A 14,209-nucleotide genomic window follows, 5' to 3' on the forward strand; every position below is an offset into this window, starting at 1 on the left:
TTCTTGGAGCTTCTTCAGCATTGATTGGATCAAGATTTACTTAGCTGCCTGTGTTGTTTCAAATTTTGGCATTATTAGCTGTGCATACTCTAAGCTAACGTGTCATTCTTCAGATTCTTGGGATCTCAGTCGTGCTAAGTCTTGGCATATTGGAGTTCCCTGTTTTCTGTAGTGAGAAGCTCTTGAAAGAGATTAAACTGCTGGCTGGCTCTGAGCTAATGCTGAATCAAAATGAAATCTTAACTTTTTGTTGCATGACTAGGTGAGCAAGCTGTGTTACGGGCTAGTCTCCAAACAAGTAGAAACTGGTTCTCATGAGTCAAAACAACAGTGAAAGCAAAGTTTGCAAATATTTTTCAGCAGTTGATTCTGTGATTGATTTCAATCAATGGAAGATTATTCAGGACAGGTTCTTGCCCTGTGTCCAGGGAAGACTTTTTTTTTTTTTAATAACTGTTGAATCTGCCTTGTGTTTCCTAATGGAAGATTAAAATCAGGGTACTAAAATTGTTCATGCTTCTATAGGGATTGAGTAATAATGCATAGGCAAAGGATCTAGATCAGCCTTAAGGAACCAGGAGATTTTAAGCTAGTCAAGCCATTTCATCTTGGGGGAGGAAGGAGGGACAGAGGAGGGTGCTAGCTGATCTTGGTAGCTTGTCATTTCCTTGTTGCTTGGTGTTTCTACCCTCAGTTTGAGACAGATGTTTAAAGCCCCATGTAAAGACAAGGTTGTGGGCCAGAAGCCACTCTGTTTTGGTTCATAGTGAGCATGCATATTCTTGCAGTTCTAGAATGGCCTTTAATTTGAGTGCTGCTTTTGTACTCAAAACTGTTTATGGGCCCTACAGCCTATCTGGAAAGCTTTATACTTTTCATTGGTATGGAAAAGGATTTATTTTGATTGTAATTATTCAAACTATGTTTTCAACTGAAGAAAATAAAAATGTCAGGTTTTTGAGTGACACGTTCTTGCTTTTAGTATCTTACCTTTCACTACTTAATGTGCTGGCTTTATTTTTTTACTTTATAAAGTATTTGTTGATGAGAGTCTGTTTTCTTTTACCTACTGTGGTTTCCAAAATGATTTCTATGGTTTCTGTGAGAATTTAAATTTCTTTGTTAGAGAACAAATCAAGAGTTGCTTCTCTTGTCATGGCAAACAAGGGATAAGCACTGAAGTTTTTCTTCACTGGGGTTCCTAGTGTTGCTCCTATGTTGCTACTCTGATGTCTGTTCTAGACCTGAGCTTATACAGCAGCATTTCATCATTATTACAATTTAGATCTCTCTTTCAATTTCCTGTCTTCATGCAAAGTTCTACGTAAAAATATGTGCATGACTAGACGTGGTCAGACTGAAGATCCGCCTAACACTGTGTCCTATCTGCAGCAGTAACCAGTGCTAAATGCTTAGTGAAGAGTATAAGAATAGGATGAGCGTGTAGTGATTCTTCCCTAGAGTTCTGCTAGCTGCTTGCAGCTTGTGATTGAGTGTCTTGAGTCAATTTGGTATTTGGTTTTGGACAGATTTTTCTTCTGTGGCTCTTACTTGCTTATGTTTGAGCCTGTGTAAGCTTTCGGCTACCAAGCACCATACAGTAAGAGGCTTCATAGCTTGGCTACACCCTATGTGAGGAACTATGCTCTTTTGTTGAGTTACCTGCTATTGGAAGAGGCAAGAATGATGGTTCATTCTGTAATGTAGTCCCTCAGATACCTCTTTCCTGTTGAGGAGCCAAATCTTTTGGGTTGTTCCTTTGCTTGCATTGAAGCCAAGCAAGCCAGGTATCTGAGAATGCAGCCCTAAAGTCACACTTCATTCCAACTGACCAAAGGATTCAAAAGTTGGTTGGCAGTTAAGGAAACAGAAATGACTTGTGAAAGTAAATATGCACAGATAGCATCATTGCAAAAGCCTGATTTCCTTAAGGAAGTCCATCAAAATGATTGCCCTTGATTCAAAGACTAATAGCTTATGAATGCTTACTGTCTTACGATCATGGTTTGGCTAATCACTTTTCATTTCTTTTTCATTCCAGAACTTTTGAATACTCTTAGGAAACATGAAAACAAAGAACTACTTTTTAAATATCTTTCAGGACGGTTGACGTTCCAGGGAAAAACTGGTTGGTTTGTTTTTTGTTTTTTTTTTTTTCTGCAAAGTTCAGAAGAATCTGCATTCTCTGGGGTTTTAAATAAGTATAAAATGAAAATAATTAACATATAGCCTTCAAAATGAATGTTGAAAAGTCAGATGACAAAGCAAAGAATGGCTTTAAGTCTTCCTTACTTGTAAGGGATGAAAATGGAAATAACTACACGTGTGACAGAGCTACACCTTCCTCAAAGAACTGTGCCGCCAAGATACACGGTAATTCAACTGACCAGAATATAGCGACTGAGCATGAAGATGACGCCATTCATGAAAATAAGAGTGACTTCAGAAATATTCTTTTAAAACAGCAGTGTATTGAAGCAGTTCATCTGGGGAAGACAGCTTCTAGATACAACTGCACAGGAGCTCTGTTGGGAGATACAGATGCTGCATGCAAGTTTTCTGTCACTGAACAGACTTGTGTGTATCCTTTGAACTGTGACTTGAAAGAAACAAAGTTACTTAAAGGTAACATTGCTATGGGAAAAATGCAAAATCAGAGTACCAAACAATCTGTGCCTTACAGTCAGACTGACTCTAAGTGTGTATTACCTCTTTCTGCTTCAGGTCAGAGCATGCAGTCCATGATAAAGGACAGGACACAATGCCACCTGACATTGGATGTTGCTAATGTTATAGGTGAAGCTTTAGAAGCTGATCAAAATGATGACATGCATCTGGGAGAAATGCTTATCTCTTCTGAAGTATATATGAGAGAGAAATTTGATAGAACTAGCTCAGAAAGAACACTAAATTCCTCTTCTACGATAGTGGCTTCAGAAAGCCCAGATGCCTGTTCAGAACTTGAAGTATATTGTCCTGCCTCTGCGGGTTTCAAACACTGTCTAAAAAACACTAACAAGACTGATAAAGAATCACAGGAAACAGAATCGCACTCTGTGAAACTAGCTGCTGGATGTATAGATCCTTACAAGCAAGATGGATTATCACCATGCATTAATATTAATGAAGATGACCAAGTGAAATCCTTGCACAATGCTCCTGACCATGATGAAACTGGGAATTCCAATGCTGAAACAGGCATGGATAGTCCTATAAATAATGGGCACCGTCTCCCAGTAGATGAAATTGATCAAGTATCAAAGAAAACCAGTGAACCCTTGACCAAAGAACAAAGTATCTCTGGAAATGCTGCTCTTCAGGATATGCACAAGACCCCTTTCATACCTTGCAGTGTACCAAAATTAAAGAGGACTGTTAAGCCTGACCTGAAATGCGAAGCAACTTTTGTGGTCTTCAGTCCTATGGTTGATGAAAGCGATTCCGCTCTGTGTACTTCAACCCCTAAAGAACGATCAAAAAATACAACTTTTCCTGTTTTAGCTTTGGCAGAACTTGAAGACAAGTCTCCTAAACTAAGACCAAACGAGGGGGTTGTAGGAGGGCGTAGTAGAAGGCCTTTGCCTAAAGCTAGTTCAGGTCAAACTGCAGGAAAACCAGTGAGCAGATCTCCTCTTGTGTCAACAATAACCAAAGCTAAGAAATCAGAGATTGTTAGTTTTCCCAAACCTAATTTCAAAAACGTTAAGCCAAAGGTTATGTCTAGGCCTGTGCTACAGTCAAGAGATAGTGCAGCATTAAAACAGTCTCCCCAGTCCCCCCAGCTATCAGCTGTCTCATCATCTTCACTAGGTGCTTCCCCAAGGCAATTGTCCCCCACTAAAAAAGTGCTGAAAAAGAAAATAGATTTAGCTAAAGATACTAAAGTGGAATTGACTGTGAATAAGCCCAATAAGCTGCATCTTAACAAATACCTCTTCACTAGCCAAGTCGTACATGCCACAACACATCCCAGAAACGCTTCCCACAAGGCTTCAAAGACACCTGTGTTAAAGCAGAATCCAGAAGATATTGGCAAAGCAAGCTCTACCCATTCAACATGTTCCTCGGTTTCTGCTGCACTTCCAACATGTGTAGAGAGCTCAGAAGAGATGCTGAGCGATAAAATGGAAAGTTCAAACTCTTCAATTCAGCCCTGTGCTCAAAACATCTACCAGACTGGAGATGAAAAAGAGCAAAGCAGCAACATGGGAATTCTGGAAGCAGCCTTGTTAAAGGATGTGGCAAATGAAACATTTGACCTGCCCTCTGTTCCCCATTTGGTAAGCTTTTTTTCTTTGCATACTTAATTACATGTTTTCTACATTTGGAAAAAGGAAGTTCTGCATTGCACAGACCTGAATGGAAATTCTGGAATGGGTTTTGTGTCTACAAACTTAACAGTAGTGTTTGATTTCTGATTGTCTCTTCCTAATAAAGGGAGCAAAGACATACTGTTTTACAAACTGGTGGCACTTGATCTCAAGTGCAATGTAGTGTCCTCAGCCTTCATCTTATTCCATAGTATAAAAATATTTTTGATAAAGTCTTTTTAAGACAATGCAGTTGGTAAGATTTTTAATAAAAGCAAACAAGTCTTAGTTTAGTCAAACTGGGGAAAATTGCATAGCATAACTTAGTGAGGTTTTTCTAAATATAGCTTTTAATAAGTGCTTTTTATCAAAAATCATCCTAATAGTGCTGTGATTTTAAAATAGATATTAGAGATAAATAGCAGTTTTCAGTATTTTTTCCAAAACATGCTTTAGAACTAAACTATACTTTTGAAATTTATTTGCAGAAGTGTTGTGAATATATTAACAATAATATGAAGTCACACAAAACCCTAAGACCAATAAGTTGGTCAACCTTTTATTTTTAACATCTTAAAGTGACTGTCTGCTTTGACTAATTTGAGTGTTTGTTTATTTGAAGTAGAACCAAGACTCATTAGAATAGTTTAAGAGTAGCCAGGAAATATTTTTCATGCAGAGGGCATATACCTGGTTTTGGGCAGTCAGCCAGCTGGAAGGTGCAAACTTCCTGGCCGGGAGGTATGCGTGCGCTGGTTGGTTGGGAAATATTTTCGAACGAGTCAGCTGCCTGTCAGGAGAAACATGCTGCTTTCAAATACTCTGAAAGACTGTTAAAAGAAAAGGACCAGTGAAAAAGAAGGAGCTTCAGGGCTAGGTTTACCAGGATCTCAAGAGGCATGGTAGGGATGCAGAGTTGGAGTCTTGATGCTATATGGAATCCCTCCTGTTCGCTTGTGGAGCTCGTGTTAAATCAGTGAAATGGAGGCAGCAGCAGCTACTGGTAAAACTACCGTTGTCTGAATTTTTGTCAGGCTTTACTGATTTGCCAGCAGAACTCCAGTAAAACTCTGTATACGGAGGAAGGTACTTCAGGTGAAACAGAAGCAGCTATACATTTTTGAAACATTACAGAATAAATAATAAAGAATATTTTAAATTATTATAATAAATAATTTAACTTGAAAACCTAAAATAACATGAAAGCAAGGATGACCTATTTTAATTCTAAAGCCTTTGAGCTTGAATTCTGCTTCACTCCTTCCTTTTGCTGCCAAGGGTTGGTGAACATACTTTCAATTCATCCTGTTGCCAAAATGTAAATTTTTGTGATATTAATTGTTCTGCTGGTGCCTGAAAAATCCATAGAGCAATTTCTGTAAAATGTACAGTAGACCAATCAGCTGGACTAAACTTAATAAGTGGTCTTCTGAAAAGTACCGATTAACTTCTGAAAATGGTGTATTAGTATGACCAAATTGCTGCATATGGGCTTAAATCACAGAAAAGCATGTGAAGATCTGTACATTCTTGTGAGTTTGTAGCTGCAACTTGACAGCATGAGTGGTCATGAATTAATGCCTATATAAACTGGAGCAAGAATTCTGTATGAAAGATGAGTGTTACATGTAAACCAGTTATTTTAAACCTGTCCTGGGTTCACTCCTGAATTTATATTTTGTCTATGGCACCTGAATGTGAAAGATTTTTAACCTGTTTCTGTGTTGTAACTTAAGACCTAGCCCAGGAAACTTATTGGAGGGGCTGGTAAGGAATTAATCTTGAGATTAACTGCAGTCATGTAATTGAATGGCTTAATTAGAGTTTGGAGACAAAGAGGAAGAAACTGTGATGTAAAATGACCTGTGTAACCTCTTTAGTGTATTTGTCATTACCAGTGATTAGCTTCAAACTTATAGTATTGTGTCGCTGAGGGACATTCAGGAGATGAACTGTGAGGTTCTGAACTGCATATGTGGGCAATGTGACAGCAAACAGCTAAGCATATCCTTTACCTGCATGGTCAGTGTTTCATTACAGATGCTGGAAAAGGGAGATCTTCAGCTTCTCACAGTGGTGGTGTGTGGTGGTTTGATTTTTTTTTTTTTTTTTTTTCCTTTCTTCCACCCCCACCTCCCCACCCCCCACCTGCTGAAAACAGATGCCTTCTGTGAAAGATGGAACAACACAACGGAAAAATGTACTGAAGAAAGACCCAATCACACTACAAAGTGTATCAGCTCCCAAGGTTAAAATGGTGCCATCTGTGTTCCCCTTGAAGAGAGGTTGTGAAAATAAAACTATCTGCACAGATAAAACACCTTCTCACAAAGGAGCTGTTCTGTCACCAAGCTGTGGTAAGAGAATTTTTCACTGGAATACTATCACTTAAACTAGTTTCTTAAAAACATACTTATTACATATTTACATATGTGATGTACTTTCTGACAGAACATTTAGGATGATACAGAGCTGTATTTTTGCTAAATACAATTCTATCTAGATCGCAAATTGCTAATACGGGGCTGGGGGGAAGGCAGGTTACACTCCATTGTAAAACCTCATCTTGTAAGGAATGTATTTAGGAGGGTGTGATGCTATTAGAAGAAATAATATATAACAAAACTATAAATAATTAAATAGCAGTACTTTACAAAATTAAAACTAAAATTACTCAAAAGATGTGAAAGTAAAGAGGAGAAAATACAGAGTTCAGGCACAAAGCATTTACAATAAGTATCTGTGTGCTATCCCAATGGGAATAAGCCCTTATTTCAGGACAGCATGTTTTGTTCAAACTAATTTTAGTACACCTCTGTAGTTTCTAGAAAGGGAGAACATAATTGAAGGAGAGACTACTACTTGAGCTACTAGTTAAGCTCAGACTGATTAATACCAAGGTGGGGGGAGGGAGATCTCAAAACTGCTTTGTAGGCTGCCATTCAAAGCTGGTGACTGGAAACTACATTCTGAAATCGTACTGTAGAGATTCAGAAATGCTCTTTAATTCCATGTGGCAATATAGCTAATTGCAAAGGTAGCCTGGCTATAAGTGACTGCACTATAGTACACTGTAATTTGGAAAGTGTGCACACCCAGCTATACCCAGTAAAACCTGTTTTGTTTTTTTTTTTTTAACCCACTCAGTCTAAGATTATAAAACAGCCCAAAATATTCATCTTAATTATATATAGGTGGTGAAGCGTGATAGAATCTGTGTCTGTAGTCCTTTATGGGATAAGTCCCTCAAAGAAAGCGGATATAGGCTATTCTCTGACTTGATCCTTGGTAATATGAGGAACTTGCTTAGTGAACTATGTACCTACCTGTAAGCCACCAATTTCTTGGAAGACTCATCACCTCTCAAAATACCAGTTTAGAGCTTTCCTATCTGTAATTATGGTCTTTGAACTGAGAGGGACAGAGATATAGATGTGTATTTGTCCCTTAGGTTATTAATCCAGAGTAGATTTATGACACCATCACTAAAAATAAATATAAGCATGGTTGGTTTATAGGACTAACTACTTCCCTCCATAACAAAAAAAAACCCAAAAAAACCCAACAAAAAAAAAAAAACAAAACAAAAAAACCCACAAAAAAAACCCCAAAAAACAACAACAACAACAAAAAAAAACACAAACCCAAAAAACCAAATCAGATGGACTTTCAGAAGCAGGAGTCGTTTGCTGTTAGAAATAAAAACCTTTACTCTCCAAGTTTCTTTAGCTAAAGCTGTCACTCCTTAACTCATTGTATATTGAAATTACGGTAGTCAGTAGAATAGCGTCCAAATTTTTCCTGTTGGAAAAAGGCTGCTTATGGTAAAAGCATGAAGCAGCACTTCAACATTTCAAACTTGTGCTATGATCTGATGAGACTGGAACTTTAATGGTGCCCATGAAAAGAAATTTTCCCATGCCCTCTCCCCTAGCCTCCCTGACAATGCCTACAGTTCCTAGCACACCTTACCTTTTGTTTTGCTTATGCAATGTTTTGGTGCTACAAAGTAGAATTTGATGCATTAAACTGTATCAGGTTAACTTCCCCATCCCTTGCCAAGGGAATTCATAGACATGATTCCCAGCTACCTATTAAACTTAGTACTGATGCAAATCAGAGGATGGGAGTACAGAGTGGGAGAAACAACGATGGGGAAAGGTAGGAGTTACTTGGTAATGCTACAAAAGCCCTGCTGTATTATGCAACCACACCTTTCAGGTAAATGCTATCCACTGCTGCTTACCCCATCTGTTTTTAAAGTTTTTGAAGTAAAACTGTACATACACTTACTGTGGCCAAGTGGCAGCTTGTAAACCAAACACAGTTACCTGTTCTAGCTAAAGCTTTCCTGTAGGGGAATAACTAATTTTTTCCAGTTAAGTCATTTGAATGCTTTAGTATTAAACTAGTGCCTTGATATAATTCTAGCAGTGCAGATAAATAACTCTGTAACTGTACAGTTGTTTGCTGTTAGGATTTCTCCAGACTACAGACAGACTAGCTAAATTCAGGATGGAAAGGACTTCTGGAGGTCACCTAGTCCAGCCCCCCTTGCCTGTAACTGGGTCAACACTGAATTCAGACTAGGTTGTTCAGGCATTTGTGAAGCTGAGTCATAAAAATGTCCAAATCCTAATGACCTTGTTGCTTCCTGGGGTACTAACATAAATGCAGCTAATTCTTAACCATTTGCTGGCTGTATTTAGATTGTTGGGCAGGAAAACAAATCAGTGTAGTGAGTCCATTAAATACTCTGAAAAAAAAGAAGTGACAGTATAGTTCTTAGTCATCTCTCATGTGTGTATGTTGACAGAAGCAAGTTATCTGTCTGAAATGTATTGGTATATGCCTTATTCCCGGAATAATCAAGAGCTTGTGAGCAGTGAATTGCATCATGCATCGTCATTTCGAGTGGGAAGCAGGAAACTCCTATACAACCAAGAAATAAAAGGAAAAAAAAATGCCCTATATAAAGCACCAATTATAAGATCCTTGCAACTTGGCAGGAGTTGAGATTTTGGTAGTCTTTTTTCACTTGTAAATGTAAACCATAAGTTTTGAGTGGTAATGCACTAACCTAATAGGAAGCATATCTTGTAAGAAAATTCCCATATCCTTTCCCAAACAGAAGACACCAGAAGGAGAGGAAACCTCTTATCTCAAGCATTATATTTTTGTGAGGTTATTTGTGGAGCATGTTAAACTAGAAATAATAACTCTTTTGTTTACTTCAAAATGATTGCTGACTGCTGTTCATCAGTATTGGTATATCTTGGCTGGAACTTGGAGATTTTGCTGAATTAGATGTTGGCTCTCTAAAAGGTGAGCCCAACTTGATTCAGTGTACTAAAGTGGTTTGTGAAATGATGAAGCCCCATTTCTACAGCAAATCTAGAAATCAGTTCACATTTGCAAGATAGACGCCTAAAAATTATTTCTTGGACTACTTGTCTCCATTCCTCCATAAAAGTGAATGACCTGCAATCACATACTCATTCTCAAACAAAAATCTTAATTCTCTACAGCTAATTTTTCCATGGTGGTGTGCATAGATTTCTGCAGTACGGGATGGCAGTATGCCTTTTGCTATGTTAGTTTTCTATTAGTGAAAACATTTATTAGAATTCAAGACACAGAATGAGGTGTTTGAGTTACCTAGTTCTTACTGGAAGGCGTATGTAATTCTGGAGCCCTGTTTCAGGACTTTGAGTCAGTCCTGAAATGAAAACAACTATTGTTTTCATTCCCAGCAAACATACACAGCCTTCTAATTGGTTGTACATAACCACTGTGGAGGAGTAATAGCCTCCTAATAGTTGAGATATTATGATTTGGGAAGTCATGTCTTTCCCTCACTTGAAGGAAGGGGTGGAAGGGGACTGGAGAAGCCAAGGAGATTTGGTGGTCCCATGGAATGTTGTTCCAAGTTCTACTGTCAGCCTGCCCCAGCAATTGCATGCTACCATCCATGCAGTTGGAGGGAAACACTGTGACAGTCTGACCCACAGGAAATTTTGATTTGCATTTAAACAGTGTAAAAATAGGGGATATAAATGGTTTACTTTAGATCTAAAAGTGTAAAAGCCCACCACTGCAGGTTTTTTTTTTCCTCTTAGTGCTGACTACAACCTACCTATAAGTATGTAAAGCCATGGAGCTTTACCTGCAAGTTAAGGTTTCTGATATGCTAACACTTCGCCTACATTTCTGCCTTAAAATAATACTTTTCCTTACAATTTTTTTCCCATATTTCCCACTGTATGAAACTTCATGTTTTTTTGATTTCTTAGCTATGAGAGCTTTGTCAAGCCTTACGTGTAACTGAAACTATTTGGGAATATGAAAGCATCAAAAGTGTTACTCCTTTATTTACTGTTAAAGACTTCCAGAAATTAATGGAAACCATGTAAATCATCTTTGTAACCAAAATGTCTTTCACTGTTGACAGTTATTTCTGACATTTTAGGTACCATTTTGTCTCTGATTTAAGTCACTGATAACCAAGTAAAGCCCTGTGCTTTGCTTATCTTTTTCATGAGTCTAGTCCAGTGTTACACCCTCTTTTGCTTGCTAGTATTTTCACAGCATTTAACGAGCGTAGTGAAAGCTTGGATAGAGAGAAACTCAACAATCTGAATTCTTTGTTTCCTTGCGGAAGATTTTGGACAAGTGAGACCTTTTCCTTAAGAAAAGCTGATCCTATTGAAGAACTTTTCTGGTGTTGTGTGACTAACTGAAGCACAGGAAAAATAATTCCCCATATGCTTTAGGAAATATATTTAAGTTGTATTAGATTGCAGAAGGTTTAGTGATACTTTGAAATACTGATTTGCTTGTTGGTTCCTAATTGCTAAATTCTTTCTGTTGCTTTTTGGCTTGACCTTACACTTAAATATGTAACTCGGAGAAGCTTCCAAAGTTAAAACCAGGACAGGCCATAACAGATTAAGACTGTGTTCATTATTTAGTGTTGTTGCTACTTATTGTACAAAGAAAGGCTTTTGAGATGGAAAATTGAAACCAAATTGTTTCAATGGGTTTTCATAGAGCTGGAAGCATATTCAGGACTTTTTGGTACAGCCTTTCACAATACTTGTGAAGCCAAAATGAAACAATTTAGTTTCAGTAAGTATTCCTACAGTCTTGAGTTTGTGTTGTGACACTGAACCAGGAGCTAAACCAAACATGGTTACTGCAAATCACTTTTCACTTTGTATCATTCCTGCTGTCTACCATGTGACTCTTTAAAGTTGAATTGACAACTGCCAAGAGGAAACAAAATATTTTAAAAGGCAAACATAACTTCCAGGTTTTCTGGCTTGAAATCATCAGGACATTCTCAAAATGCTGGACTGGAGTTACTTGTGAGGGTATCCATATACTTTCTCATGAACAAATCTGAAATACTCCAATGTCTATAAATAAGGCTTAAATTTTTTTTTTCAACCAGTCTTTTTATTATGTTTTGTTTTCTCTTTTGCAGAACAGCCAACTTTTAAAATGGATCTTAAAAGCAGATTCCTCATACACTAACTTATCCAACATAATTATTTATCCTTATAATATTTGTCCTTGAGTCCAGATTACTTGGTCGTCTTTTCCCTTTCTTTAATACATGTGTAATGCTTCATTACACTAATTAAAGCCTGTGTTAAAAGGGAACTTAAAACTCCCATATTCACCTTCAGAGGTGTGAAAAGGAGGAAACCTATACATGGGTCTCTATGGAGCATGAAGTATGTCAGTAGTAGGATATAAAGCTTGTCTGTCATCCCTCTTTGGTCATCTTGACCCAGAGAGCTCTACTGCATAGTGACTGTGTTTATACCACAAATTAAAAGAGAACTGTTTATGAGAAAGTGAGGAATAACTTACCTAAAGTATCTGAAGGGACTTTTGTTCAGCTGATCAAAAGAGTTGTTGAGAGTTCAGGAAGCAGCATTAGCTGTGAGGGCTTCAGCACCTCTCAAGTCATCCCTTCTACCTCCTGAAATCTCTGATTGCTTGAGTGCGACTTCCCTGCTAATGTTTCCACTCCACTTTGCCCCTGCATCCTGGCCATCCTCAACAGGAATGGCTTGCTGGGACCTGCCTGGAGGAGTGTGTGTATCCTTGTGCCAAGGATTGACTTCTAAGCCTCAGCCCCAGATGTTGATCATTCATGTACAGAATAGTCAATTCACATTTTGAAGTCAGAAGGAGGCCATAAAATGATGCGATCTGAATTCAGCATAATCAATTTGGTTTTAGCTTTGGCTACATATGCTAGCAGAAAAAACTTTGACACCTATTTTCTTTTGTTACACTTCATTAACAAGAAGCTCTCGCCATGGGATAGATACTACCTGTGTTTTGCAAACCTTACATAGGGTTCAGCATAAAAACACCCATTTGGAATAAATTATTTCACATTTAGTTTTATAAGTCAAATGGACCATGAGAAATGAGTAAAAGCAAAAGGTGTTTTGTTAGAGAAGTAATATGTGATCTGTTACAATGAACGGTTTCAAAGCAAGTCGATTGATTTGTCTCTGGTTTGGTAGCCTTAGGTGTAGTCCTCTGAGTTTTTTTTTGGGGGGTAGGGGAAGAAGGCTGGGGGATAGCCATGTTTGAAGATGAACCTAAATGATCTTTATTCCGAAATCTGTGGTATTTCCAATATTCTATTGACTTCCAGCTTCCAGAAGGGAACATTTCATCCTGTCAGCTGTTTCTGGTGCCATCAGTGACCATACTTAAGGAATGAAGTTTTCACACATGTTCTCAGACTTTTTACAGGTGACTTGTGAGTAGCCGCACCAGGGTTTTACTGTGTTATACCTGCAGCAAGAAACGTGATTATACTTGCAGAAGCCGATACTAACAGTCAGCATATCAATGCTGTTAGAAATGTGTATGCATCTATAATGACATTCTCCTTTAGGAGTGAGGTGTGTACCGCTTCCCTGCAGGGGAATTTCTTGGTACATAGTCATTTACTTGCAAGGACATGCTGGTGTATCTTCAAGTAACTCTTCACCTGTACTGGTTAGTTCGAATTCTCTCAGGGTGGAGATAAAGGAGGAGAGAAATAGGAATCCTTGCCTTCCTGAACAAAATTGTATTTATGTTTTGCTACAGTGAGGTTTCTTCTTCATGCAAGGAATGCACAAACTCCTGCAGCAGAAGACAGGGTGCAAACAGCTTAAAACAGTCTCCTGGTAAAGCTGGAGGGCAAGCTTTGCCACCACTGTGCAGCTGCCCTGGGAAGCTGGCATAAAACTGCCGTCCAGAGACTGGCTCTGCCTGGGTTGCAGGAGATGACAACATGACTAAGCGAACATGGCCTCTCCTGAGTCTGCTCTAGTTCAGCCTACAAAAGTAAAAAGCTCAAATTGAGTAAATCCAGCAGGCCATGTGATGGCAGACAGTACTGGAGGTGGGAGAGCAGGCATGAGTCTGGACCTCAGGCTGGGGAGTAGAAGGGATATTTCTAGGTGGTGGGGAGATCACGTGCAAGGTGTTGAGCCTGAGGGAAGACTGGGAAGGGAGGAGTCTCTCTGATCGTGGAAAGATTTAACGGAAAGGAAGCCTGCCAAATTTCATAACTGGGCCAAACAGGAAGGGAGAAAAGTGAAATTTAACAGTAGACATACATGAATGTTATGCTGTCTCTCTCCCCCTAATTGAAAACATCCCAATGGCTCCTCTGACAGTGGGAGAATTTGAGAGAACGAAGAGGGTTGGTTTGATTGTTGTTAACTGCTAATACACTGCTCTGTAGCACTGACGATCAGTTTACCAGTTTTAATCTGAGAATAGGAGGAACACATGAATACCTGCCCTTAGGGCTGCTGGTAGCCCGGTTACATTTTTGGCAGTAGCTTGCTGCTGGTTCTTTGATACCTGTGCTAGCG

At 38.6% G+C, this 14,209-nt stretch overlaps 1 protein-coding gene across 1 annotated transcript in view; it reads left to right on the top strand.

The window, feature by feature from the left end:
- The first annotated feature begins 2,237 nt into the window (after window positions 1–2,237).
- The window catches only part of MTUS1 (microtubule associated scaffold protein 1), a 90,512-nt gene continuing 78,540 nt past the window's right edge, over window positions 2,238–14,209 (top strand). Inside the window, exons 1-2 of the mRNA XM_086747051.1 lie at window positions 2,238–4,280; window positions 6,472–6,667. Of these exons, the coding sequence (XP_086603177.1) occupies window positions 2,238–4,280; window positions 6,472–6,667 (2,239 nt within the window). The remainder of the gene's footprint in view (window positions 4,281–6,471; window positions 6,668–14,209) is intronic.

Source organism: Chlamydotis macqueenii, chromosome 4, assembly GCF_036417535.1.
Source record: "Chlamydotis macqueenii isolate bChlMac1 chromosome 4, bChlMac1.mat, whole genome shotgun sequence".
NCBI lineage: Eukaryota > Metazoa > Chordata > Aves > Otidiformes > Otididae > Chlamydotis > Chlamydotis macqueenii.